Source organism: Oryzias latipes, chromosome 23, assembly GCF_053564925.1.
Source record: "Oryzias latipes strain Hd-rR chromosome 23, Olatipes_Hd-rR_3.1".
Lineage (NCBI taxonomy): Eukaryota > Metazoa > Chordata > Actinopteri > Beloniformes > Adrianichthyidae > Oryzias > Oryzias latipes.
The window spans coordinates 25,222,129-25,249,684 of NC_136259.1; the positions used below are offsets into that span (position 1 = coordinate 25,222,129).

Below are 27,556 nucleotides of genomic sequence, written 5' to 3' on the forward strand. Positions count from 1 at the left end.
TTTTCGGAGCTTCATTGTTTTGTTCACTTGTTCCACGGTCTGACACCGGATTCTGTGGAAAGCTACATCGCTAAAGACGAGCTTTAGCTGGTATTTCTGTTGGAACTGAGCGACTTTACGAGCTAAATCGGGACAAGGAAGTGAAGACTTTAAGCACTTCTGATTGGTCAGACCGATGACATGTGATTAAGCTGCCCAAGAATGATTGGTGGAGACAGTCAAAGGGACGGGACTTTTCCCAAATACAGCCGAAGGTGCAGCTGAATCGCGTCATTCTTATTAAAATGTCTTTAATAAAATAAAATAAACGCAAAGAAAGTATTTTACGATCTTTTATATTCCTAACTCAGTGTTTTATCAGGGCCTGTTTGGATGAACACAGAGCTCAATCCTGGAGATGGGAAATTTTTAGATCAGTGAATGATTAATGAGGGCAATTTCCCACGGCACACTTGACCATCTCCCACGGCACACTAGTGTGCCGCGGCACACTGGTTGAAAAACACTGGTCTAGATGACCCAACTCCTAATGGTAAAGTGCCTAGGATAGCACAAGGGTTAAATCATTTTAATATTGTGGGCGTGGCCCGTGTAAGCAGCAGTTGCTACGGAAACCCGAAATCCACTTCGAGATGAAAATCAACTGTGCCTTCAAAACAGAAGTAACCTTTTTAGTTCACTGCCATTTCCAACGAGTTTGTCTAAACGGAAAAACGTGACTTCTTTATCTGCAGCTTTAATTTTCAAAATAAAAGTAAATAATTTCAAGCATCCATTAAACAGTCTGAAGTTTACTAAAATATCTATTTTAACCTTCAGGGAGGAGCAAACATCTGCCTGATCAGAAATATTCAGATTTTCTTCAGGAATGTAACAAATGTTTAAAAATCACCAATAAGGCTGTTTATTTAAATAAAGTGTCATTTACACAATTCTGCTTGGATTTTCTTTTTTATTAAAAAACTTGAATTCAGCTTTTTGGATCCAATACAACTAAAGCATCACCAGCTTCATGACCGGTGTGAGTGGAAACCACGGTAACAGAGGCGAGGCTTGGCACGCTTCAGTCTTCCCAGGAGAAGTCGTACGGCTGGAAGTCGTCCCTCAGTTGTTTGCAGCTCTGCTCCTCTTCCTCTCTGGTCTGTTTACACTCCTTCCAGTCGGCTCGGGTCGGGATGTTGAGTAACGGCTCGCTGGCCAGAACCTCCCTGTTCCCGAAAAAACATTCCAAACCATTTATTTTATCAGGAAAAACAAAAAATGAATCAGAACTTTACTGGGATGTCTTATTTTACGAATGTCAGACATTTCTTTCTGGGTTAAAAATCTGGTTTTGGTCCAATCACAAGCACTTTCCCATCAGCCACCGTGCAGAAGATGTTCAGAAGCGTCGCAGGACTCTCACCTGCCGAACTGTAGAGGAAAATGTTTCTGGATCCGGTAGAAAAGTTTCTCCCCAGAGTCCAGCTCCACGTAGAAGTACGGAGTCCCAGGAGGAGCAATCTGAAGACGCAGACTTCACGCGTCAATAATCCACAAACCCTTCCAGCTCCGGGTTCCCGCCGCGCTTTACCTGTTTGAGGTCTGTGTGTTGGGGAATCTCCATCATCTCCATGCGCTGCTCCTGAGCCTGGACCATAAAGGCCTCCTTGATGTCCTCTGTGGTGCAGCGGTCCAGAGGGACAGGAACCACCTGAGGAGCATCAACCCCATGAAGAGTTGAACTTTAGGAGAACAGGCGTTGGTTTGGTCTGACAGACTTATCACACCGACATGTTGAAGTAAAATGTTTCTTTCATAAACTGTACATCAGGTGAGCAACATTAATGTGTTTTTCTGTTCTCAATGGTCTGCTTTATGACGTCACAGCGCCCCCTGTGGCCACAATGACGATGCTGTGTTCAGTGATGCTGCTGTTGGTACCTGCAGCTGCAGGTGCTGGCTCCTGTAGTTCCTCTCAAACACCACGCAGCGCTCTCCTTTGCTCTTGTAGAGGTTCCTCAGAGACGACTTGTACTTCTCCATCTCCTCCACCACCTCAGAGCCCAGCTCCACCACCGACTGGTAGTGTCCGATGGGCAGGATCAGCACGTGGCGAGGAGTCAGGGCACCTTTGGCCAGAGCCAGGTAACACTGCAGAACACCAAGCTCCGGATTAGACTGATGGACCTTCAGATTTATCTAGAAAGCTCCAGAAAAAACGATTTTAAATTGATTTAATAAATAAAAGTTGCAGGTGGCGTTGTATGGCCACAGGCACCACCCACTCCACCCTTAATGAATGATTTTTATAAGAATTGACAAAAGTACATTTAAGATTTCCTTGGAAACTGAGGTTTTTTGTTAACCACGCCCACTTTCCTAATGTGTTCATATTGTTTCGTTCAGCTTGAGTCAACAATTCATGTACTCAATTTTCACTGCTAAGCTGTAGGCCCTGCGGCCATCCCATAATAACTTACCTTCCTTTGGATATATCACCGGCTATGGTTTTTTGGTTTGGTTAGTGGATTTTGAAATAATCTACTTGAGCTCCATCACAGATTTTCATTGGCTTTTTTTTGGGGGGGGGGGGCACTGTGATGTCATCATTTGGGGGCGGGGTCGTTCATTAAGCCAAACTTTCCTTTTTACTGGGTACTAGGTGTGTAAGCAAGAGCTTTTGAGTTTGTGGTGGGGGTGGAATTTTTAATTGAAGGTGCAGTAAGAAAGAAGAACGACTAAAGACCATCTGGTCCTTCAGTCCAGGATGGCAGTGGGGTACCCCAAGGCTCTACTGTGGAGCCCCTGCATTTTGAAACCATTTTAGGCCAGATCTTTGCTGGTGATGCTCTGCTCTGTCACTGTTGGAAGAATCCAGTCTTTACTTTTCTGCTTGTAGAAAAAGTTGGAATTTTGGAGCAAAATTCTTCTAAAATCGGATTTATTCCTGAAATGTTACGAAAAATGTGACTAGGATTAAAAAAACTGTCAGTATTTGACACCAGAAGATAAAATAATTTGTCTTCTTCATGAAACCTCATCAAAAACTCAGATCAGCTGTTCAGAGGAAATAAATGTTAACAAATAAAACGTTTATAAGACTGAACAGAAAAACAGCGGCTTAACATCTGAGGGTTCGGTCTTATTTAACCTCCACCATCCTTCCGCTGCTTCCTCTGACGTAACCTTTGGATCGCTGATCCTCCTCTGAAGCTCCTTATGGAGATGTTTAGGGTGTGAACTCACGTGTGTTCCTATGCTGATGACCAGGTGCTTCTCCACCTGCGGGCTGGCCAGACAGAACCAGCAGGGACCAGACGGCTGCGCTGCAACCAGCAAAGCACAGAACCTCACCATCCAGCTTCATGTTCAGCACTACGGTGGAGGTTTCTGTGGACTCACGGTGTCGCGGCTGCCTGTGCTGCTCCTGACGGTGGCGTCCTCGATCCTCCCAGTCCGACGGTCGCTTCCTGCCGCGCCCGCGTGCGTTCCCGTCTTGCTTCCGACCCAGGTCGAAGAAAAACTGCTGCGCGGGTTCCTAGACGACAGACGGCGGGACGTTCGTATGTGGAGGAAGTTCGTCACACCTGTGCGGGTTTCCACTGACCTCCTCTTCCTCGGTGCTGAAGGCTGGCTTTTGAGCTTCCTTCTTGTCTTTTGCTGGACGCCTGTAGGGGTTCTCCGTCACGTCCTGCGGCTGCTTCACCAGCTCTGTGGGATCCATGTTCTTCATCGGGACGATGTTGAAGGCATAAAGATACTGCGGACAGGAAGCTAAATACTTCAGAACTTCGTGAGATTTCACGTGTTTTCTTTCATCATTTAAGTAATTTCAAAGCAGGACACGCACCTTCTTCTTGGCAGGGTTACCGACGGTTGCCAGGGCGATGAAGCGGCTGACGTGTTGAGCGTTTTCCTGCAGGACAACGTGATTCCTGAGAAAACAAAGACAAATCTCAACATGAGCTCAAGTGATCCTGAGATTCCAGTCCAGACACGGCTCCAGGCTTCACCTGTACGGCAGCCTTTCATAGTGGGCGCCCTCTAGTGCTGCGAAGTGATATCGCGGTTTGAGTTTGTCAGCGAGGACGGCGATGGAGCTGCTTCCACACAACTTTGTGTTCACATCCTGCAGCACAAACCAGAATTTTAGCACCAGAAGCACCAACTCCGCCCCCCAGCGTGTAAAGAGGCGTTTTTACCGGGCTGTTGCCGTAGTGCCAGACCCCTCGCGGCCACTGCGACGTCAGCAGGATGTCGAGCCCTCGGAACTTGGAGCTGCTGGTCAGCGGGGTAACGAGGGCCGACAGGTCTTTGGAGGTGAAGCAGTGAGCCGGCGCCGGCTCCTGCAGGGCTTCCTGACCGCTGACGTACGCGATCTGCAGCCCAGAGACGCCCGTGAACACCCCCCGCCGCCCTGAAGCACAAATCAGCTCAGAATCAATTCGGTCTCACGTCCCCGAGAATAAAATGTTTATTGTAATCGACCCAAAAGAGGTATTTGATTTCTTATGCCAAATATTATTTTTTAGAATAAAAGTCAAACCCAAAGTGGTGACATAAACGCTTAAAGACAAAACAGGAGAATCGGGCAGAGCAACAAAAAAGGAAAAAAGTTCCATGTGGACGGATGGGAATCGTACCGAGATACGTGATGTTTTCCGCCAGCTCACAGCCGTCGGCGTTTGGGAAGTTCTTCACCGTCTCCTGGCTCGCTGCTCCCAGGATGTAGGTGTGGATGGGGGCTAAGGTGGAGAAACGAGAAGAGATGCTTTTACTTCTGCTTTAGACAGCAGGGGGCGCTGTCGGCAGCAGGACGAACGCCTAAACGTTCTTCAGATGAAGGTGAGCTCCTGAAGCCTCCTTCGTGTTTCTCCGCACCTTTCTTGGCTCCGGTTTTGTACTCCTGCCACTCTGCTTCAGCTGCAGGTGAAGTCCCAAAGAACTCCCCGACGCAGAGCAGCAGCTGCAGAGGAACACGGCGTCAGTGAGGAGGACGGAGAAGGAAAGCAGGACGTCAGCAGACTCACGTCAAACTGCCCCGTCTTCTTCTGGACGGCCTGGACTCGGCTGAAGAGGGAGCTCAGTCTGCCTTCCACGTCACCGCACGCCAACCTGCAGACAAACACGGCAATGCGTGTTACATGTCAACATTTGTCACATGTAGACATACGTTGCATGTAAAGACTCGACACATTTAAACAACTGTTTAATGTAAACATGTAAACAATGGTCACATGACGAGTCTTTACAGGTCAAGACAACTAGTCTATAAACCCTTTGCAGATATTATCTGTTTTTCTCCAGAACATTTAAATTGTCTAATTAAGTGACCCAAAATGTTTAGAATCAACATTTTACAGTTTATCCTTATATAAAATAAAATAAAAATCATCTAATAAAACATCTGTTGGTTTATCCATAAATTAGGGGAAGCTTCATAATTACCAAAAAAAAAAGTGATTTCTATCACTTTATTTCCCCCCAAAATCTGACTTATTTCTTAAAACTTTATACTTGTTTAAAAGTAAAAAAAATTTGACTAAATATTCCGTTAAAGATTTTCTTAGGATCTGAATTGAAATGTTTGAAGTCCGGCTTTCGTCTTTTAGGAAAAACAAATTATTTTTTCATCCTCTGTTCTGAAGAAAACTAACTTTATTCCTTAACAAAAACACAATTCGAGAGCAGTTAGATAAACAAACAAATCTGAACAAACGTCGATTTTGAACTAAAACGTGTCCTTTGAAAACAAAATTAAACACAATCGTGATAAAAATAAAAATGTTGGACGAAGCTCTGTGTGTTTTTATTATTCGACACATGAATAGAACCCGAAACCGCTTCAACTAAACCAGCATCGGATCAGAACACGGAGAACATGTACAAGAGCTTCACTCACACTCTGACCGGCGGACCATCCATGGTTCGGTTCTGAAACAAATTCTGTAGTCCGGACCTGTGCAGCTTCGAGGTGTCCGTCCCTATAAACAGTCCGGTTGACACAAGAGCGGAACTATTATTCTCTGCGTTTATTTTAACTAACTTTAGATGTAACACACAACATCTTACTGAAACAAATAATGTTAAGAGGATTAAAACTTTTGAAAGAGCAAATTAAAATATTTTAAACTATGGTTCTCTAATTATTAAGGAGAAGAAAAGTTAAGGAGGTTGCTCCGAATATTGTAAAGTGCAGAAACGGGTTGCCAGATCTATATCCTTTCCGTGGGGTGACGTTGTTACACGGGCTTCCAATAGTTGTAACCTGAGAGACTGACTGAACACTTACTGACTCATTTTTCATTATTATTATTATTATTATTATTATTATTATTATTATTATTATTATTATTATTATTATTATTATTATTGTTGTTGTTGTTGTTGTTGTTGTTGTTGACTAATAACAAACTATCAACTATTTTGGTAACAAAAGAGAGTGTCATTGTCTGGTCAAAACTTGTTTTATCTTTGTGTTGAGGTGTGATTCTTTGAAGTAATGGTGCATTCTTTATTAACTATGTCACTTTTAGTTCTTAAAATGCATTTTTTAATGATGACTGTTAAAAATAAAGTCCTGTTGCTGTTCTACACTTAACTAATGCGCATATTTTGTATTGAATGTAACACAACAGAAAAAGGGGGATTGTTCCTGCTTCAATAGTTCAGTTTTATTTCTCTTTTTTTATCTTCTTTTTAAGTTTCTTCAGGTTTTTTGTGATTATGGGTTGGTCAAAGCCATTTAAATGGCCTCTGTGAATGGAAGTTGCTGCAAAAATGTTTTTCTTTTATTTTTACAAGTTAGATGGATACCAACAATTTTCTATCGCACACGTGTGTTTTTGAGTGTGTGGTTTAATATGCACTTAAATTAGCTGTATGTTTTGTGAGTATGTATAAAAACTTAAAGTTTAAATTCAAATGAACTACGGGATACAGACAAAAGACGCCAAGGGGAAATAGTTCAAACCTGGCAACCCGCCAGCCCCGGGGCGCCGCTCCTCCATCCTGGCACTTACCTTCATCCTGGTAACTCGCAAGTCCCCGGACCAAAAACAGGAAGTAAGTAACCGAATCAAAAGTAAAATTCATTTTCTCTTTGGGGGTTGGACCCCATGAGAGACTCGGAGCAGTTCTTGGCCAGAAATGGGGTCTTTAAACGTGGAAAAAAAGAGCAGAAGTGCGACAAAGCCCTCGGACGCCATAAGCTTTGCCTTCAAACATGGCGCCGCAGATTTTTCTTATTCTTGTCGCTGCGCTGCAGGTAGAAAAATGATGCTAACGGTTAGCTTCAAGTTCCACTCGGAGCTCCAGGAACAACATCACCTGCTTTTTATTTCTGTTTCTAAATATTAAAATGATCTCTTATTGTTGTGTTTGTGCATAAGCGGCGGTTATGTGTTTGCGCTGAATGTTGAAGAGTTAGGAGGAATTTATGGAAAAAATAAACCGTTTTTTTGTTCTTACTTACGAAAAACAAACAGCATCGTTTAAAATGGATCAGAAATTAAGTGAACGTACCATGGGGTAAATTACGGCGCACGTGATGATCATTTAAGACCAAATTAAATACAATTTTAAACAAAATATAACAACAAAATGCTTATTCTGGTTCCACTAGTGACCGCTAGGGGGCAACAGCGAAGAGTTTATGTTTCAATGGAGTCACTGTAGGACCGCTCAAACCTGGATTAAAATATTATTTAGATGGAAAAGAATACATTTAATCCAGTTTCTGATTTGTGAAAATGTAAAATAGGATGAGTCCACCTTAGACCAGGTCCTGTTCAGAAACTGCTGGACCTGGACTGCTCAAACCTGGATTAAATTATAACTTAAATACTGAAGAATACACCTAATCACAGTTTCTGATATTATGGAATTTCAGGGTAATGGGGACAAGGAAAGGGCAACTTAAATTAAAACACCAAAACAGGAACTTCAAAGTAAATTAGGAAACAAACCAAGAAATATTGAACAAAAAACCAAAACTTAAGTCAGGGTCACATGCTAACCGTGACCATAACATGTGTCCAATCTGACTTCTGTTTCCCAGTTTCTTTTGTATGTTGACGTCTGAGATTTTTATGTGGCCTCGTCCAGCCTTCTTGGATTCCTGTAGTCCATCGTAACAGTGCCAGCTTTAGTCTGTGGAATGCAACAAAAGGATTTTGCGCACCTAGGTGATATGTTATGGCCACCGGCTCGTACCTGTGTAAACAAATACAATAGTACAATCCAGTATAAAAATAGAAAAATGTCAAGGATTTAATAATTACATTTCCCTCGGTGTGCAAAATGTAATTAAAATTATCCTATTTCACATTTTCACAAATCAGAAACTGGGTTTAATGTATTCTTTGGTATCTAAATCATAATTTAATCCAGGTTTAAGCGGTCCAGGTCCAGCGGTTTTTGAACAGGACCTGGTCTAAGGTGGACTCAGTGGGTAAAATGCAGTGGACTGTTCCTTTAGTGGCCTCGCTAATCCAGAGCCAACTTCAGCGTCATACAGGTCAGAAAACGTTGAAAGAGGCAAAATATGTAATCTGCAAATCAATATTCATGATCAAAACAGAGAATTGTTAGTATTTTTGAGTTATCAAAAATGAAGGTACATCATTTATGTACTACTTAATAATGTACAGCCTTTGTTTTTAATTCATGCAAATACTTTTTTATAATTCTATGATATGAAATTTTCATATTTCATGTCCCTATAATATTATAATGTATTTGATAGATCTGACAGACTAATATTTCTGATTACCTGCAGGAATATTCTGTATTTAGTCCTCCAGATTTCATGGTCTTCCTCACAAACAGACACGATGAAGAGGTGTGTTCGTTCATGCAGGAGGACTCCTGCAAAGTGACATTTCTTAAATCCAGTCTATAAAGTATTTTTAAAACAAACTTTTACAAACAAAACTTCATGAAAGTCTGTAGTTTTAATGAAACACAAAATTATTCTGAAGAAAAAAGACTTTTCACCCAAACCCGATTTTAAAAATTTGTGAAGATTTGACATCAGAACTGATGAAGAATCGTCTTCAGGTCACAGATCAACGTTTGAAAATAAAAGTTCATCACAGGTGAAAATCAATTTTAGGAGCTAAATCTGCAGAAATGTTTCCTTCTTCTGCATCCAAACATCCACTGTGAGGAACTGCAGGAGCTTTAGGGAGGAATTCTATAAATGTGGAGATGAAATGAGGTGGGCGGAGCCAGAGGTGAACTCTCAGGTGGTCGTGTTCCCCAAACAAACCCTCCGAGCTTCACGTGGATCAGACCACGGTTCAAAAAGCCTCCAGCAGGTGGAACCGGGACGTTCCGCTCTCACACAGCTTCTCTTTGTTTCATGAAACGTTTGGTTCTGGTGGTCCGCAGCGGCGGGGGCGGGATGAGTTCTGCTGCAGAGGACGAGGACGCCGCCGTGCTCCAGAGCGTCAAGTCGGTCACGCTCACCCGGGACAGCGATGGAAGCCTCCTGCTGCACTGTCCGCCCAACGGTGCGTCGCACAGCCACAGCCGCTGATGCGCAGCCGCTGATGCGCAGCCGCTGATGCGCAGCCGCTGATGCGCAGCCGCTCTTCAACTCTAGTTTTCTTTATTTTAAGCAATCGGAACAACTAAGGAAGACTAAATTAAGCCCCAAATGTCGGATAATTAGTCATGAACTGAGAAGGTGTGAAAGTGTGAAGACGAAACTTTTAACCGTCTAATGTCTGAAAATGAGGTTTGACTGCAGGAAGCAGAAAGTCCAATTCCTGTTTCCTCATGATCTTCTCTGGATGGAGAAAACCTTTCTGCGATTTTTTTTCTGTCTGCAGATCAGGTTTTCCTGGATTTAAACCTTTTTTTTAACGGATTTTAGATTCATCCGTTTAGTTTGTCAGCAGTTTGATTCTCCAAAGAGACTAAATTTGGTTCATGTATGTTTTTCGTACATAAGATGTAAAGGAATAAAGTTTTAAAAATAAATCTCTCATTAACACAAAGTAAAAAAATTTTGTAAAAAAACAAACACCTAAACATTAAAACTGCAGCCAGAGCAAAATGAAGCTGATTTTAGGAGAAAATAAACATTTTAATTAATTTTATTCCATCAGTAAAAGCGTCAGACATATAATTCTGTCCTGCAGCAGCCGTCCTGGACTGAAGGACCAGATTGTTTTTCTTCAATTCTTCTCTTTTTTCTGCACATTTGCACAAAAATTTCCCTCCGTCACAAACTCAAAAACACCTAGAAGCCGCCGCCCATGAAAACGATGACATCACAGCTGGAAAAACCATCCAAACGCTCTAATGACATTTTTATGGGACGGCCACAAGACCCATCTATTGCTTGAGCGTTCTTCATAACATTTACCATACACTCCACCAGGCATAGTCTACAACCATGATCAAAGATTTTTTGACCTTTGACCTCAGGAACAGGCCGCCAACTTGAATTAAAATAAATAAATCACCTTTACTACCTTCTGCAAACTTTGATGTGTCACCTCCTAACTCCTCAAGCATCACTGGGAACCGTTTGGGAAAGAAAAGTTGGTTTTGAAGTTTGTAGGTTTTGAACGGCGTTAGCGTGGCGCCCTCACAAGAGTGGCGTTCCTCGCTGTTGCTCGCACCTTTTTTACTGGAGTTTTGTGCAAATGCTAAACACAGACCGTTGGCTCAAGAAACAAAACGATATTATCAGCAGATGTGAACATATCAGTAAATGTGGTTAACAAGAAACCCGTGTTGCCAAGGAAATCCAAAAATATACTTTTGCAGATTTTTCTAAAAACCACGTCTGTTCGTCGCCCCAAAAAAACGAAATGGTTGCTATGGCGATAAAACCAAACCATTTAAAAATGGTGTTTTTTTCCCCATTACTTTGTCGTGCAGCTCTGGCCAGGGGGGTCGGGGGAGAGGGAGGGGGGTAGCAGCCAATCAGCCTGTGTGTGGAGGGGGGGGGGCACCTTTTGGCCACTTTTGGCTTTAACTATAATTTAATTTAATACATTCTGTTGATTTAAGATGTAGCTTTATCCTCGTTCAAATCTAATTCAAATGACTTTTGTTCTGATTCTGACTGGGATGTTGGATGTGAGTGAAGGCTTCTTTTTCATAGATTAGATTAGATCAGATCAGATCAGATTAGATTGGATCAGGTTTATTGTCATTGTCCGCTGTACAATGAGATTCTCGGGAACATCCGGGTTCTGCTGGCGGTTCCTCCCAGTGACAGCTGTGTGATGTGCAGATGAAGACCCGGAGCCCCTACAGAAGAAGCTGCGGCTCTCCGCCGACGAACACTCAGACTCCTCCCAGTTCTCCCTCGTCACTTTGCCCGGTCAGTCCCCGTCTGAACCTCGGGGGGGGGGCCTTTTCGTTTATAGAATTTGAAACGTGAAAACTCTCAGGATGGTTCCACATTAGAAGTTTAAAACAAAGTTTAAAAAAGGGGCACAAAAACTCTCCATCTGTAAAATCCGAGTCCAGATAATCTGTTTTTTTTTGTGTCAAATATTTTAATTGAGCCACATGACATCACAAAAAATAAAGAACACAATTATCTTTTGTGTGGTTTTCTTTAAATGTCAGGAACATTTAGCTTTTCAAAGATGTAAACTCAGATCAGTGACTGTTGTTCTCTCAGTGACACAAAACCAGGAGAACTTCGAGGTGACGATGATGGCCACGGCGGACGGCGAGCTCGGCGAGGACACCGTCACTCAGATTGAGGTGGATTTGAAAGTGCTTCGTGGGTTCCGTGTGTAGGCAGAGTCACTGAGGGGGAGGAGTCAGAAAAGAACCTGACCTACCATGTTTTGTAGATCCTCCAGGAGGAGGAGGAGTCTCTGTCCCCGAAGCCGAAGACGGAGGTTTCTCCCGTCAGTCAGGCCTGGTTCACCACCAAAGAGGACAAAGACACTCTGGTCAACAAAGGTAGGGTCTCCCAGCCGCCCCCTTTCCCTTCCCCAATGCTGAGAGCAGGGAGCTTGTGCCCAGCGTATTTTCTGCATCACAAATACGTTCGTGTTCAAACGGTCTGCTCCTGATTCACAACGATTTTAGTAAAGAAAAACTCTGTAATGCAAATGTGGGCTTATTTCTTCGTATACGTCTTCCATCATCGGAAATCGCTACCAGAACATCTTCATAACGCCAAAAACACAAGAGCGGATCCTTAAAAACGTCAGCCTGGTCCAGGATTCGTCTATTTCTGCTGTGTGACGTCATTCATAGAAAATGGTTTACCTTTGGTCAGACCAAATGAAGTCAATGCAGTCGCCATACAGTTGTGGCGTCGTCCTCAGTCAGCGTTGATCTGAGTGAGTCGCCGTTTCCATGGCAACCCCTCTCATCGATCAGGAGGGAGCTTGTTAGAAGGCCACACCCCTTCCACTTCAAAGCGGGCTACATGTAATCTGTCGAACGTTTTGAACGTTGTTCGTGGGGGGGCAGCAGGCTCCGCCTACTTTTATTGAGACATCTGATTGGTCAGTTTATAACTTGAATAGCAGTCCAGGGGCCTGTTTCAGAAAGGAGGTTAAGTGTAAACTCTGAGTGCATTAACCCTGAAATCAGGGAAACCCTGGGTTTTCCGTTTCAGAATGGGAGGTTTGTTAAACCAGAGTAAATAGAGTAAGTCAAACCCGTTTCTGAAAGAGAGGTAACTTTTACTCGGAGTCAGTATCCATGGTTACTTATGCTGTGAACCTAACCTGGTCGGGAGCAGGTTTTATTCTCCAAACTCAAAGTTTATGCCGGTCTCCTCCCCTTTTTAAAGACGAAGCGGTATTTTTCACTTTAACCTTCATTGCCCACATTTCCATCACACAGAGACGGTCTAAGTGACAAGAATGGCTTGTTCTTTTTTGGAGGACCCAATAGACGAGGAGGCTGCATTAATTTGTAGAGAATTACATTTACGAGGATTTTGAGAAGACTCGATTTTTTTTTCATTTTTAGCTGCTGCCATGTTCTTTTAATTCCTGCAGGATTGCATCTACATGAAAATGAAATCAGGGACATTGAATTAGATTAATGTAACTGTAAAGGATTGAAATCCTAACTAATAGGGGTACAAATATTAAGCTTGCTCTGGTCGACTAACAGTAATGCAGGTCCCTGCCCACACCTGTCAGTCCCTTTAACTCCTGTGCCTTCGTTTGGAAGGTGTGTGTTCTGTCACCCTGGCCTAACTCTAAAACCTTTTGGTAGTGAATGGGTGTAGTAAGACAGGCTTCAGAACTTGATCCTTGTCAGTCAGCTGAAGCGTCGTTCTGCAATGCACTTGAAGCTCACTTGCACAGATCCTGCCTTTACAACAACCAGCCAGAGTGATGGAGTGCCCCTAACCCAGAACAATCTTCAAAAATTAAAACCTAGACCTCTGTAACTGGCTCAATGAAAACAGCAAACATTTATTTGAACAAGGATTAATCTGTGTTACCTCTCTAAAGTAGTAAAAGAAATATTACTTTCTACTTTGTATGTTCAAAAGAAAACAGATTTGGATGTAAAACACCAGGTGAATTATTTGACAGTCCGGAAACAAAAAAAAACTTGAAAGTCAATAAACCACACAATAAATAAATAAATAGATCCAATATAAAATGGTGATCAAACAAATGAACAAATAGAAATGAATAAATCAAGACAGTAGAGCTCTCGACTTCCTCCGATTAACTAACTCCAGACGTTGATAACAGTTTTCTTCCAGAATGGGCGCGAGATGCCCGAACGGCGTAACAGTCAGTTAACGGTTTTGACAGTTAGCTTCAGACGGTTCTTTTCCGCGGGGAAATCGAACTGGTCTCTAATCCCGAATGGTCTTCAAAAACGTAAATGTTCAAAGACAGTGGTGCCCGCCTCCTTGGCCTCAGATGTTTTCCCGGCTTGAACTGAGTTCTCAGCTTCAAAAGATAAAATAAAACAGTACCTTCTCTCCAGACCAGTAGAATGGTGTACAGCTGGTGAATTACCACAGTGAATCACTGGGATGTTAGCTGTATGGCAGGGGAATACTCTTTCAGAAACTGCTCAGCAATACGCCGCTCTGCGGGAACTCCTCTTCTCCGCTGACGGAGCTGTCACAGACACCGCGCTCCGCCTCCGTGCCCTGCCTCCGGGCCCCGCCTCCGAAATCCCGAAGCTTGCGGCCTGGGGAACTCCTCCTTACGTGCTGGCTGTCTTCCTGCACTTCTCACGTAACGAGCGAGATACTGCCGTCTCTAAATCACTGTCGAACCTGCTCCAGGTTATTTTCTTCAAAACAGTTTTTTAAGAAGCCGAGACATCCCATCCGACCAGTCTCTCTCCCCGTCCAACCGTTCTTTTTTTTCTGTTTTCCAACGTCTGTCCCCTCGCGCCTTCGTCTGCGTCTGACGTCATGTCAGGCCCGCTCATCACTTTCTGTCACCGTTACACTCCCCCCTGCTAAACCCTGCCATAGCAGCTACAGCTCCAGTGAAGCACCATTTACAAGTTAATCACAACACATTTAACACAACATTTTGACATGGCATAAACATAACATGTGTGCATTTCACATTAATCCATGACATAGTCACTTCTGTACCTCATAGGCAGTAAACCCCTGTTTTGTCTGTGCGGGTTTCTATGTTGGAGAAATCCCTCACTGCCCCGACGTGTATCCCTACTTTCTTCCCCTGAGTATTCTACACCATCTGACAGTGCATCTGAGTCTCTACTAACATGGACCTGTTCTTGCATCTTTGTCAGTGCTTCTGTAGTCATGGGGTCATCTACAGCCATAACACGGTCCTCCTCCCGAGCGTCAGAGTGTTGACTAACCAATAAAGGGAAGCTAACTGTGGTGACGTCACTGTCTGACTCTGTTTCTTCTTGAAGTGAGGGAATATTTATTTGCTTCCTGCTTGGTACCTGAAAAGTGCACAATTTAAGCTGATCTCTATGAACCACCTTGTGAGGGCCCCCCTTCTCTGATTGAATAGTGAACACTGGGATATCAGGGTGGTTCTGTCTGAGTATGATATATGGCTGAGACTCCCACTTGTCCTGAATCTTGTTCCGACCCCTAGGCTTGTGATTACGGATCAGCACTCTGTCACCTGACCTAAGCAAGGCACTGCATGAACTACGATCGTATATTCGTTTCTGTCTCCGGGAAGCTCCTTGTGCTGACAACCCTGCGACCTCTACTGCTAACTTCAGTCGCTCATGGTGTGCCTTCACCCAGTCATCCAAGTTGTCAATGTCAACTTCAGCCAAGTCTTTCCCCCCAAGAAGGTCAAGAGGCATCCTTGCGTCTCTCCCAAACATAAGGTAAAAGGGTGAGTATCCAGTTGAGGAATGCACCCGATTGTTGTAAGCCATGGATAATTCGGGGAGGTATGCCTTCCAGTCCCTTTTCTTTTCAGGGGGCAAAGTTCTTAGCATGTCGTGCATTGTCCTATTGAACCGTTCGCATTGAGCATTCCCCTGAGGGTGATAAGGACTAGTACGACTTTTAGCTATTCCATAAATCTTGCACAGCTCTTTTATTACGCTAGCTTCAAAACTTCGCCCTTGATCTGAGTGAAGTCGAGCTGGGCACCCATAATAGGCAAACCAGTGCTTCACCAGGGCTTTCGCTGTGGTGTCTGCTGTCTGATTTTTTGTAGGAACAGCCATTGTGAATCTAGTGAACATGTCTGTAAGAACGAGAACATTTTCATAACCCCCAACAGACCGCTCAAGCAATGTATAATCCATTGCCACAACCTCCAAGGGCGCTGTAACATTGCTGCAGGTCATGGGGGCCCTAGCCTTTGGGAACACGTCTTTGGCTAGAGCACATCGTTTGCACTGCTGAACCCAACTTTGAACATCTTGCCCCGTAGAAGGCCAATAATAGCTCCTTCTCAGGAGACTTAAAGTGCTTTGTCCCCCAAAGTGCCCACCATGTTCATGTACACTTAAAAACACTTTGAACTGCAAAGAGTCTGGAACAACGAGTTGCTTGATCTCCACACCATCACGTGGATCTTGGACATGTCGGTAGAGAACACCTCTACAAAACTTGAGTCGAGGGAGCTGTCTATAGAGCTTTTTAACAATAGGCGATCCTGTGCGTAGATCAGCATAGCTCACTTTAGCTTTCCCCTGTACTACTTGATAAATTAGCCCTACAGCCAAGTCCCTCTTTTGTGCCTGTTCAATCTCATCCCAAGTCTGGCCACTAATCACTTTTCCTGTAACAGAATGTACACTGACCGGGCAGGTCATCGTATCTGACTTGTCCTGTTCAGTTGGCCACAAACATGCACGAACTTCATCAGAATTAATTCTGATAAAATCTTTGCCCCCATCTTCTCTCTCAGGCTCCTCCTCCTTAGGTATTCTAGACAAAACATCTGCATTAATATTCTGTCGTCCCGGCTTGTAGCAGACCTCAAAGTTATATTCAGCCAATTGGGCCACCCATCGCTGTTCTACCGCCCCTAAGTTTGCTGTCCCTAAGTAGCGCAGGGGGTTGTGATCCGTAACTACAGTGAACTTGGAAAACATCAGGTAGTCCCTGAACTTCTCCGTGATAGCCCATTTAAGGGCCAATAGTTCCAACTTAAAAGCACTGTAGTATTTGTCATTCTTTTCTGAACCACGAAGCCCGCGGGATGCATAAGCTACCACCCTTTCAACCCCGTCTTGCTTTTGGCTAAGTACTGCCCCAAGTCCGTGTGAACTCCCATCTGTAGTCAAAATGAAAGGGGTTTGGAAATCAGGATATGCCAGGACTGGTGGGGAGGTGAGACATTGTTTGAGCTCATCCAGCGCAGTTTGGCAGTCAGCTGTCCAAACAAATGGCTGATTCTCATTAACTTTGCCCCTTTTTCCCAGTAAAGCATGTAGGGGTTTTGCCATGTGAGCAAAGTTAGGCACAAATCGCCTGTAGTAACTCATAAATCCTACTACCTGCCTAACTTCTTTGACACTCCTAGGAGTTGGCCAGGAAGTCAGGGCGCTGACCTTTTCCATGTCAACTTTGATGCCCTGGGCAGAGATTAAATGACCTAGAAACTTGACCTCAGGGCGTAAAAGAAAGCATTTGGATGGCTTCAATTTCAACCCATGCTGTCGGAGTCGTTGAAACACCAGCCCCAGCCTTTCACAATGGCTCTCAAAATCTCGCGAGTAGACAAGGATATCATCCAAGTAAACCAACAGGATGTCAAAGCTCAGGTCACCTAAGACAAGCCCCATTAACCGCTGGAATGTGGCTGGAGCATTGCATAAGCCAAATGGCATTCTTGTCCACTCAAAAAGACCAAAGGGTGTGGTAACTGCAGTCTTCCCCTGGTCTTCTTCATTCATTGCTACTTGAAAGTAGCCAGCTGTCAGGTCTAGAGTCGAAAATAAATGTGCATCACCGAGTGCATCCAGAGCTTCCTCGACCCTTGGGAGTGGGTAAGCATCTTTACATGTCACTTGGTTCAGTCGCCTGTAGTCGCAGCAAAATCGAACACTCCCATCTTTCTTTATGACTATAACTGCTGGTGATGCCCAGGGACTGGTGCTCTCTTTAAGAATGCCCTGGCTAACAAGCTCATGCACATGTTTTTTGAATTCCTGGAAGACCTGCGGGGGAACTCTACGGTGCCTCTGCTTGATGGGAGGGGCATCCCCGGTAGAGATACAATGGGTTACAGATGTAGTGTACCCATAGTCATTCTCATTTTGGGAGAAAACGTCTTGGTGGGTGGCTAGTAGACTTACAAGTTGTTGGTACTGAGATTCAGTCAGACCCTCCGTATTTGCTTGGACTGGAACGGGTAGCCGTTCAGCCTCATTTTCCAACTGCGTAACCTCTATACCATCTAGGTGTTTGACAACTAGACCTCCCTCCTTCTCCACCACCTGCACCACTTCTTTCAAAAGTATCTCCTGTGGTTTGCTCACGGTTGCTACTCTAGCCCGTGGCATAAGTTTTATGACTTTCTCGCTGGTGTTCATGACCCTTACGGGGACCCTTCCACTGGTAGCTTTAGCCAAGATATTTGCCACTACAAGCCCCTTTGGAAGGCCTGACCTTTGTGCCGTTTCAACAAGCACTGGGCAGTCTACTTTGGATGTAACTTCACAATGGCCCTCTACCACCATCTCACTCATCGGGGGTATCATGACCGGTTCTCGGCCTGCCACTTTCACAAACCCCATCTTTCCATCTGGAGTTATGCGCTGAGATTCCCTCCTCACTTTAGCAACCAACCTACGAATGTTGGCCTCACCCTCTTTGAGATTATCCATCCCCATGTAACCACCGTTATCTGCAAAAATGGCCTCAAGTTCTTCTATTACATTCATGCCCACAATTCCAGGGAGCCCATTTGACTTTTCTACATGGGGATGGGTGTCAGTTAGTACAAAAATGCACTTTCTGCCCACTGTCCTGCCAACACACTCCACCTCAACTTCTAGGCACCCTAATACTGGGATATCCAGCCCATTTGCGGCAGTAAGTTCGATCCAGTTGGCAGACAACATTCCCTGTTTCCCAAAATGTTTGCGGAAGTGGGACTCTGTGATAGCAGTGACGTTAGAGCCTGTATCCCACAGGCAGGTTGTCTCTATTCCTCCAATCTTTAGACTGACAGTTCTACACTTCCCAAAAGCACTCCTCCGGAGATCATTATCTACCTCCGCAAGGATACACTCAGCCATCTGGGTCCCTATGATGGAAGTACTGGGGTTCTCCTTAGACCCATTTCGATTACTTGGTCTGACATCTGGATTTGGGACCTCGAGTGGGGCTTGACTTGTCTCTTTGCCTACTTTCCTCAAACAGTGCTTGCTAACATGGCCAGGCTCTCCACAGTTATAGCATATATACCTCCCTTCACTATCTCGTAGGGCTACCCTCCTGGGAGCTGCAGCTCGCTGTCCTGCCTCCTCCCCTTTTCTCTGCAGAGCATGGTACAACTCTTCCTGACGAGCAGATATTCGTTTTATCTCCTCATGTAGCATCTCCATTGTCAGAGATGATGGTTTCTCCTCCATTGCCACAGCAGCATTTACACCCCCCCTTATTTTGGGTCTACCCAAGGTAGCTGGGTCAGATGGCATCTCTTCTTCTTCTGACCAGTCAATTGCAGCCTGTAACAGCTCAACAAAAGTGAGGCTCCTCATTTCGTGAACCTTCCTTTTCAATTCCCTCCTCAAAAAGTCCTCTTTCAGTCCTAAGACCAACTGTTCCTTTAATACAACATCGGGGTCTGGGACACGCTTTGGTTCTCTTCTTATCACATGTTCTAGCCTGTCCTGTAGATCATATGCATAAGACCGAATGGTCTCCCCGGGCATCTGTTTTCTTTCATAGAATTCTTTTAACCTTGTGCCAATTGGGGTCTTATCTCCATAGGTCTGAATAAGAATGTCAAATATTTCTTCGACACTGTCTATCGGCTCCGTCAGCATAAATTTAACTGTCGCCTTTGCTTCACCCTTCAGGTGTTGCTTAACCAGCTCAACTCTATCGTCATGGGGTGTTTTCATCACTCGAAAAGCTGACTTCATTTCGGCAATCCATTCCTCAACAGATTCATCCCCGCCTCTTACTGATCCACCCCCAAAGTCTGGCAGTTTACGGTCTCTATGGATGACGACCGCAGCTGGTGCTCTCAATGCTGTAGCCTGCTGATCAATAACTGCCTTGGCAAGGGAGAGAGCTTCTCTTTGTTCATTCCTAGCCTGTTCCAAGGCACCTGCCTGCTCTACAAGCCTCCTTTGTAAATCAGCAAAATCCTTCTTTAAACCCTCCAACTCCGACATGTTGAAGCTATGACTACAAATCAATATTCCTGCACTAAATCTGGGTTTCCAATGTAATGTAGATCCTGTTCGTGACGCCAAATGTAAAGGATTGAAATCCTAACTAATAGGGGTACAAATATTAAGCTTGCTCTGGTCGACTAACAGTAATGCAGGTCCCTGCCCACACCTGTCAGTCCCTTTAACTCCTGTGCCTTCGTTTGGAAGGTGTGTGTTCTGTCACCCTGGCCTAACTCTAAAACATTTTGGTAGTGAATGGGTGTAGTAAGACAGGCTTCAGAACTTGATCCTTGTCAGTCAGCTGAAGCGTCGTTCTGCAATGCACTTGAAGCTCACTTGCACAGATCCTGCCTTTACAACAACCAGCCAGAGTGATGGAGTGCCCCTAACCCAGAACAATCTTCAAAAATTAAAACCTAGACCTCTGTAACTGGCTCAATGAAAACAGCAAACATTTATTTGAACAAGGATTAATCTGTGTTACCTCTCTAAAGTAGTAAAAGAAATATTACTTTCTACTTTGTATGTTCAAAAGAAAACAGATTTGGATGTAAAACACCAGGTGAATTATTTGACAGTCCGGAAACAAAAAAAAAACTTGAAAGTCAATAAACCACACAATAAATAAATAAATAGATCCAATATAAAATGGTGATCAAACAAATGAACAAATAGAAATGAATAAATCAAGACAGTAGAGCTCTCGACTTCCTCCGATTAACTAACTCCAGACGTTGATAACAGTTTTCTTCCAGAATGGGCGCGAGATGCCCGAACGGCGTAACAGTCAGTTAACGGTTTTGACAGTTAGCTTCAGACGGTTCTTTTCCGCGGGGAAATCGAACTGGTCTCTAATCCCGAATGGTCTTCAAAAACGTAAATGTTCAAAGACAGTGGTGCCCGCCTCCTTGGCCTCAGATGTTTTCCCGGCTTGAACTGAGTTCTCAGCTTCAAAAGATAAAATAAAACAGTACCTTCTCTCCAGACCAGTAGAATGGTGTACAGCTGGTGAATTACCACAGTGAATCACTGGGATGTTAGCTGTATGGCAGGGGAATACTCTTTCAGAAACTGCTCAGCAATACGCCGCTCTGCGGGAACTCCTCTTCTCCGCTGACGGAGCTGTCACAGACACCGCGCTCCGCCTCCGTGCCCTGCCTCCGGGCCCCGCCTCCGAAATCCCGAAGCTTGCGGCCTGGGGAACTCCTCCTTACGTGCTGGCTGTCTTCCTGCACTTCTCACGTAACGAGCGAGATACTGCCGTCTCTAAATCACTGTCGAACCTGCTCCAGGTTATTTTCTTCAAAACAGTTTTTTAAGAAGCCGAGACATCCCATCCGACCAGTCTCTCTCCCCGTCCAACCGTTCTTTTTTTTCTGTTTTCCAACGTCTGTCCCCTCGCGCCTTCGTCTGCGTCTGACGTCATGTCAGGCCCGCTCATCACTTTCTGTCACCGTTACATAACAATTACTTTTCGGAAACACAATTTGCTAGCACTGCTTACTTTCTTAATCCCATATAAACCTATACCACTTGATCAATACAAGGGTAGTGTTGCAGTGTGTGTGTGCTGAGCGGGGTGCGATCCACGAGAGACAAGGGGAGGGGCGAGTGCAGGTGCAGATGGGGGGGGGGGGGGGGTGAGTAGGGAGCAGAGGTGTGTGCGTGGGATATATTGTGTGTTCAGAAGACGGAGCACTTAGTTAAATAAAGAGAAGGTGTCATTCCCAGAATAACTGTTTTGGAGTCATTCTTAATCCGCTCTGGAGGTTGAGGGTTTCCAACGGGAAGTGAACCCCGAAGGAGAATTCCCTTCGGCCCTGAAGGAAATCTCCGCTGCGCTTCTGACCACGGTCGGAAAGACGAGAGAAAAGAAAGGAGAAGTCTTCGCGCAGCGAAAGGTTCAACAGTAGACAAAAGTTCACTTTGAAAAACACAATTGAATGTATTAATATTAAACTGACCAAAGTTGGCAAGAGGGGAATGTTAACAAGAAAGTCCTTTAAACATTACCGACGTTAAAGGCATTTTCCCCCAGATTGGTTCTGTACACTATGCAGCATTTCATGCATTTACACCAGGAAGAACACTTCAAAAGTACTCCTACATATCCCCATTTTTTTATTTCACACCGTACGCTATTTAAAAAATTATTACAGTCAATATTTTATGACAATGATTTAAATGCAAACTTAGGCATTAACTTGAGCAGCTATGTTTTCCACGCTAACTGTCTGTTTTGCAGATGCAGCGGTGTTGGTTTTCTTCTGGAATATGTGCTCATATTCACTGTAACTCTGCAGCAGCACGTCAAGTTCAGCTGGCGAAAAATATGCAGACCTCTTTTTTTCACGGTTGCCATGGTGACTCGTGATATCTGCGCTCCATTGATAATGGCTTCTTATAGTCGCGGTGCTCACGCTCACCTCCGAATCAGTCCACTCAGAGTTGATTGATCTTACTCGGATCAGCTTCTCTGAAACAGAAAACTCAGAGTTGTTAATCTCCCGATTGACCAACTCGGAGTTCAAGTTCAACCTCAGAGTTGGTCGAACCTCCTTTCTGAAACAGGCCCCAGTTCTCTGTTTACACTCGGTGGTTTTTCTTTAGACCTTGAATCTGCCTCTATGTTTATTTTCATTCATCCTAAACCTGGTGTTTGTCTGTTTATATTGTTGGATTCTTTACATGTTGAGGTTTGAGACCAGGACTGCCCAATCCTGGTCCTATAGATCTATCAGCCTTCCTGTTTGCCTCTGGCTGCTGGTTACCTGCTTCAGGTGTGCTCTGACTGTGCAGGTGTCCTCCCTGAGTTAACAGTCTCTGCAGTGAAAACGAAGGCTTTCTCCATCTGCAGGTCACAAGTGGAAACAGGGAATGTGGTCTAAAGAGGAGATCGACCTACTGATGAGTAACATCGACCGATACGTGAAGGTACGTTCCACCGCCACCGCCGCTCTCAGGGTTCGTGACCCCTCTGACCCTCAGCTGGTTTCAGGGCCGCGGCATCCAGGATCCCTCAGAGATCATTTTTGAGATGTCCAAAGAGGAGAGGAAGGACTTCTACCGCTCTGTGGCGCTGGGCCTGAACCGGCCGCTGTTCGCCGTCTACAGGCGAGTTTTACGGATGTACGACAACCGCAACCACGTGGGCAAGTGAGTTCCCCGAGGAGAGACTGGAACCTCTGCGGCTATGGAGCTTGGTGGCTCAGATTTGTGATGTTCTGCTCTGTCAGGTACACTCCAGAGGAGATCGAGCGTCTGAAAGCGTGAGTCATCCTCTGCTGGTTCCCATCCAACGCCGCTCGCCACTTCCTCGCCGTTTCTGTGTCTCAGGTTGAGGGAGAAACACGGAAACGACTGGGCGACCATCGGGGCGTCCCTGGGCCGCAGCGCCTCGTCTGTCAAAGACCGCTGCCGGCTGATGAAGGACACCTGTAACACAGGTGAGATCAAACATGCCCCTCCCACTTTTTCTGCCTTTTTAAAAAAAAAAACTGAAAACGTCTTTTATCAATCAGGGAAGTGGAGCGAGGAGGAGGAGAGGCGACTCGCCGACGTCGTGTATGAGATGGCAGGGGTGTCGCCGGGGTCGGCGGTCACAGGAGGCGTTTCCTGGGCAACGGTTGCCGACCGGGTTCGCACGCGCTCAGAGAAGCAGTGTCGCTCCAAGTGGCTGAACTACCTGAACTGGAAACACAGCGGCGGAGCGGAGTGGACGAAGGAGGACGACCTGAACCTCGTCCGCCGGTACAGAGAGTGTGTGTCTTTGTGTGTGTCAGTGTGTGTGTGATCCACAGACGCAGCATCATCAGAACAACAGATCTTCTGTTTCAGGATTTCTGCGCTCAGAGTCCAGGACGAGAACGACATCAGGTGGGATGATCTGGCGTGGGGGTGGAGCAGTGTCCGCTCGCCGCAGTGGCTGCGCTCCAAGTGGTGGAGCATCAAGAGACAAGTCGCCAACCACAAGGATATCCCGTTCAGCGGTAGTGAGCTTTCTGACCCTAAAGAGGAAGATGGTGTGATGAGATCATCACAGAGAACATCACAGGGACCAACTCAAACTTCTAGAACATCAGAGAGGAAGAAAACGTCTAAAGATTTAGAACAAACTTAAGAAAATGTTAAGAGAGAGACAAAAAAGTTTCAGGAAAAAACACAAAAGCCAACAAAATAAGTTTTACCAAAGAACCCGGCAAACTGAGCGGATCAGAACCAGAAGGAAACCCAGACTCACAGTCCCAACAAAAAAATTCGAAACAACAATCAGAGGAAACGGCTCCACAAAGGTTCACATGACTCGTGTTTTCATCAACAGTCCTCCTGAAAGGCCTGGAGGAGCTGATGACATCATCCCAGACCGCCACCACTCCAGGAAGTCCCTCCTCCTCTTCCCCTTCCCTCCAGATCCAACTCACCCGATTGGAAGACAGCAGCAGCCCCGCCCCCAGCTCGGTAGCGGCGCTGCAGATCCCCGTGCAGATCCCGTTGCAGATCACACACCTGGGTGAGGCTCTCGCTGGTGTTTCATTTTCTGGTTGCACATTAACGACGCATGTTTTTAGTCTGACTCCATCTTTGATTTGGTCAAGCAGCCTCAGATTCTGCGGCGTCGGGCGAAGGCGACACAATCACCCTGAACACCGGCACTTTGCAGGCCTTTGAGATCCTGCCGGTGAGCATCATGCAGCATCCAGAGCATCACAACCTTTATTAGAACGTCTTCCTCTGACGATCTTCAGAGTTTCTTCTAACCACAACATTTAGCACAAGAAAATGCAGATTTTTGTCAGTTTGTTTTAAATCTCTGACTGTTTTGGGCTAAATCGAAGCCAATTTTCACCGCTGTGGTTGTCATCCCTCTGACCAGACGAGCTTATGCTTCTGTGAGTAGGCGGGGCAAAGGCGGCTGAGAGTTGATTCAGAGGTTTTTTGTGAACCACGCCCACATTCCTAATGTCATGCTGAGTTGCTCAGCTGAAACGAGTCAATTGCACAATGTTGCAGTTAAAAATATGCTAAGAACAAGAAATTCCCACTTTTGCACTTTGTTTGTTTGTCTGAAATGTACACATTTTAAAACAAACACTTTTTGTCTAAATAAGAGTCGGGAGGTGATAGATCAAAATTCCTTGGAGGAGTTTAAATTTGTAGCTCATACTTGAAGCCCATTAAAAAAAATAACAATAAAAATTCAAGATGTTGGCCTCTTCCTGAGGTCAAAGGTCAACTAAACTTCGGTTGTGGACTTTGCTTGAACAGAAGTTTACTGTTTATTGTAAGAAAATATAAGAAAGTCACCGGCGACAAGGTGCAAATGAACTTTGGTGAGTCTTTGAGGCGGGGGTGAAATTCTAGCTCTAAGGCTCAGTAAGAAAGAAGAATTGTGAAAACAAGCTGGTCAGGATGGCATTTCGACGAAAATGATGACAATTTCATTAAAATAAATAAACACTCTGCTGCCACCTAGTGGTCAAAGTGCTGTGGATGTAAAGGTTACGGCGAGTTCAAGGCTAATTCCTGACGTTAGTCTTAGATGAACTGTGAAATTAAAAGAAGTCGTCTCAATTAAATTGTCATGAAAGTATCTGAACTAAACTTTACCGTCCTGGTTTGTTTCTTCTCTGTAGTCCTTCCACCTGCAGCCCACCGGCACCCCGGGAACTTACTACCTCCAGACGACGTCCAACCAGAGCCTTCCCCTTAGTCTAGCCAATAGCAGCACAGTTACCCTGACGACAGGCTCCTCCCCTTCATCAGAACACATCATCCTGCACAGTCTGTCGGTCAGTGTTCGGCCTCTCAGGAGGAAAACCTGCGCCCCCCTACTGGGTGTTTTGATGGGATTTTGCCTCCGTAGACGGACGGCCTCTGCTCTGGAGATGGGGTCATCATCCAGACAGTGTCCTCTGACCCCGCCCCCTCGGACCCCCTCGGCCAGACGCAGCTTATTGTGGAGACAGACGGGCAGAGCAAGGAGGACCAGCTGGACGCGGCGAGCCTCCTGGAGGGTTCAGAGACGGTCGTCACGGAAACCCAGGAGTTAGTGACGGACAATTTTACGGAGAAGGTTAGGAAGTCTCCACGTCTTCTCGGTTCCCCTTCAAAGGATCCCCGCCTTCAGTTTCTGCGTAAATGTGTCTTTCAGGGGCTGACCCCCACCTCCGTGGAGGCTCCAGAGGTGCATTCTGGGATCTCAGCCAGCAGCTCTGTGCTCATCGTGTCTCCCCCCAACATCAGCAGCACGCTGACAGGTAACACGTGTTTGTGTTCATATTCATGTTCAAATGAGGAAATCTAGATGAAGGAATTACTTTGATGTTAATTAAACACACAAAGAAGGGTTTTGACATAACACTGAACTTTCAAAATCCAGAGTTCAACTCAGCGAATAAATAGACTTTTTAATGTTTGGTGATGAAAAAAATAAATAAATCATTGAAAAGGTTACAGAAAAACAATATTTTCAAAAAAAAATAGCAGTTCTTTAAGAAAAGGGCAAAACAAAATCATAAGTTTGCATCAGTTTTTGTTTAGTAATTAAAATAAAAAATGTTGGGAATTATAAATGTTATTTGTGAATTACATTTTTTTTTTAATTTTTTTTTCTTTTTAAATTTCTAATCTGATCCTTTAAGCCATGAAAACCATAAAAGTCAGAAAATATCCTTGTTTTGGAAATAATTAATCCAGTTTCAGTCAGATTACTGTAAACAGCATGAAATGCCTGCCGCCCCCCTCCCTGCAATCGCAGGTCGCTCCAGAAAATCCGAACGATGAGTCAACAGCAGGTTGACATTTCTGCGTCAATGACAGCAGTTGCTCTTCATGGTGAATCCTTTAGGTAAACTTGAGAAGTTTCATCTGCGTTGATGTTTTAATGACTAAAGTGTTTGGATTTTTGTTCTGAAAACATCATCTTAGTGAAGAGCAACATCATCTGCAAAGAATCAGAATCTGTACGATTCTGAAAAAAGATATTTAGAATAATAGTAATAAAAAAGGATTATGTGCCGCCCTCCCTCCCTAATCACAGATATTCCTGATAGTTTTATCTACAGGAAGGATTGTTGATGTTCACACCCATAACCCTTGTGCTATCCTAGGCACTTTACCATTGGGAGTTGGGTCATCTAGACCCACTAGACAGTGCTCTGAACCTTTTTTCTTCAATGATTTGTGATCTTCACTGGTGTCCATGGATTACATGAAATCTTTCCACCTTTATCCACCTTTGTCATGGTAGGGAGAACACCTCAATGGAAGGGGGGGGGTCATCTAAGATAGAACAAGGGTTAAACCAGAGTTCCTCACATCGAAGTTAGGAAGTAACTTTGATCTTCAGGGTCATTTGTCATCAGAACAAACTGTTCCCTCAGATCCCATCTTGGAGAACCAGGACGGTTCAGACTGAGCTGGACGGCGCCCCCTGCTGCTTGCAAAACGAGGTGAACTGTGAAACGCCTTCACGTCGGGACTCAGCGGCGTCCCAGACGGACTTACGTGGAGAAAAACGCGGAAACTTCCTGGATAAAATGTGAACAGCTCCGTCTTCCTTCATCTCCCGTCAGTTCTTCTCTGGTCCAACAGAAAATGATGGAAAATAAGAAACTATTTAACTGAAAAAAATGACATTTTTCCTGACGAGTCTGGAGACGATTTTCCCTAAAAGAAACTTCAGTTTTTCTAAAATGTTTCTTCCCACAAATCTAGTTTTTATCCATTTGTCAAATAAAACATAAAAGCCTTGCCTTCATTTTCCCTGATAACTTTTCAAACATCT

The 27,556-nt window shown here is 44.7% G+C and overlaps 2 protein-coding genes and 1 long non-coding RNA gene across 5 annotated transcripts; 2 read left to right on the forward strand and 1 right to left on the reverse strand.

Moving 5' to 3' along the window:
• The first annotated feature begins 818 nt into the window (after nt 1-818).
• LOC144989485 (uncharacterized) lies at nt 819-1,061 on the forward strand. Its single transcript, XR_013653720.1, has 2 exons — nt 819-870; nt 975-1,061. It is a non-coding gene; the product is annotated as an uncharacterized LOC144989485 (long non-coding RNA).
• cwf19l1 (CWF19 like cell cycle control factor 1) lies at nt 933-7,138 on the reverse strand. Its single transcript, XM_004083240.5, has 15 exons — nt 7,005-7,138; nt 5,885-5,966; nt 5,013-5,097; nt 4,864-4,948; nt 4,626-4,727; nt 4,185-4,399; nt 3,996-4,111; nt 3,833-3,917; nt 3,590-3,742; nt 3,385-3,520; nt 3,229-3,308; nt 1,924-2,133; nt 1,574-1,693; nt 1,406-1,503; nt 933-1,208 (listed from the first exon to the last, which is right to left on the reverse strand). Exons 1-15 carry the CDS (start codon nt 7,075-7,077, stop codon nt 1,064-1,066), a joined length of 1,785 nt encoding a protein of 594 aa, XP_004083288.2. The 5' UTR covers nt 7,078-7,138; the 3' UTR covers nt 933-1,063.
• On the forward strand, nt 6,922-27,529 carry dmtf1 (cyclin D binding myb-like transcription factor 1). Of its 3 annotated transcripts, none has more exons than XM_011491326.4 (17): nt 6,922-7,047; nt 9,376-9,497; nt 11,237-11,326; nt 11,633-11,718; nt 11,811-11,922; nt 22,628-22,704; nt 22,769-22,926; nt 23,007-23,039; nt 23,107-23,216; nt 23,292-23,520; nt 23,608-23,759; nt 24,092-24,280; nt 24,369-24,448; nt 25,404-25,559; nt 25,634-25,843; nt 25,922-26,027; nt 27,153-27,529. In XM_011491326.4, exons 2-17 carry the CDS (start codon nt 9,389-9,391, stop codon nt 27,185-27,187), a joined length of 1,932 nt encoding a protein of 643 aa, XP_011489628.1. In that variant the 5' UTR covers nt 6,922-7,047; nt 9,376-9,388; the 3' UTR covers nt 27,188-27,529. The 3 variants fall into 3 exon arrangements, with proteins under 3 accessions (XP_011489628.1, XP_020569968.1, XP_020569967.1); XM_020714308.3 differs by lacking the exon at nt 6,922-7,047 and adding an exon at nt 7,101-7,249; XM_020714309.3 differs by lacking the exon at nt 9,376-9,497 and having other exon boundaries at nt 6,929-7,047.
• The last annotated feature ends 27 nt before the right edge of the window (nt 27,530-27,556 follow it).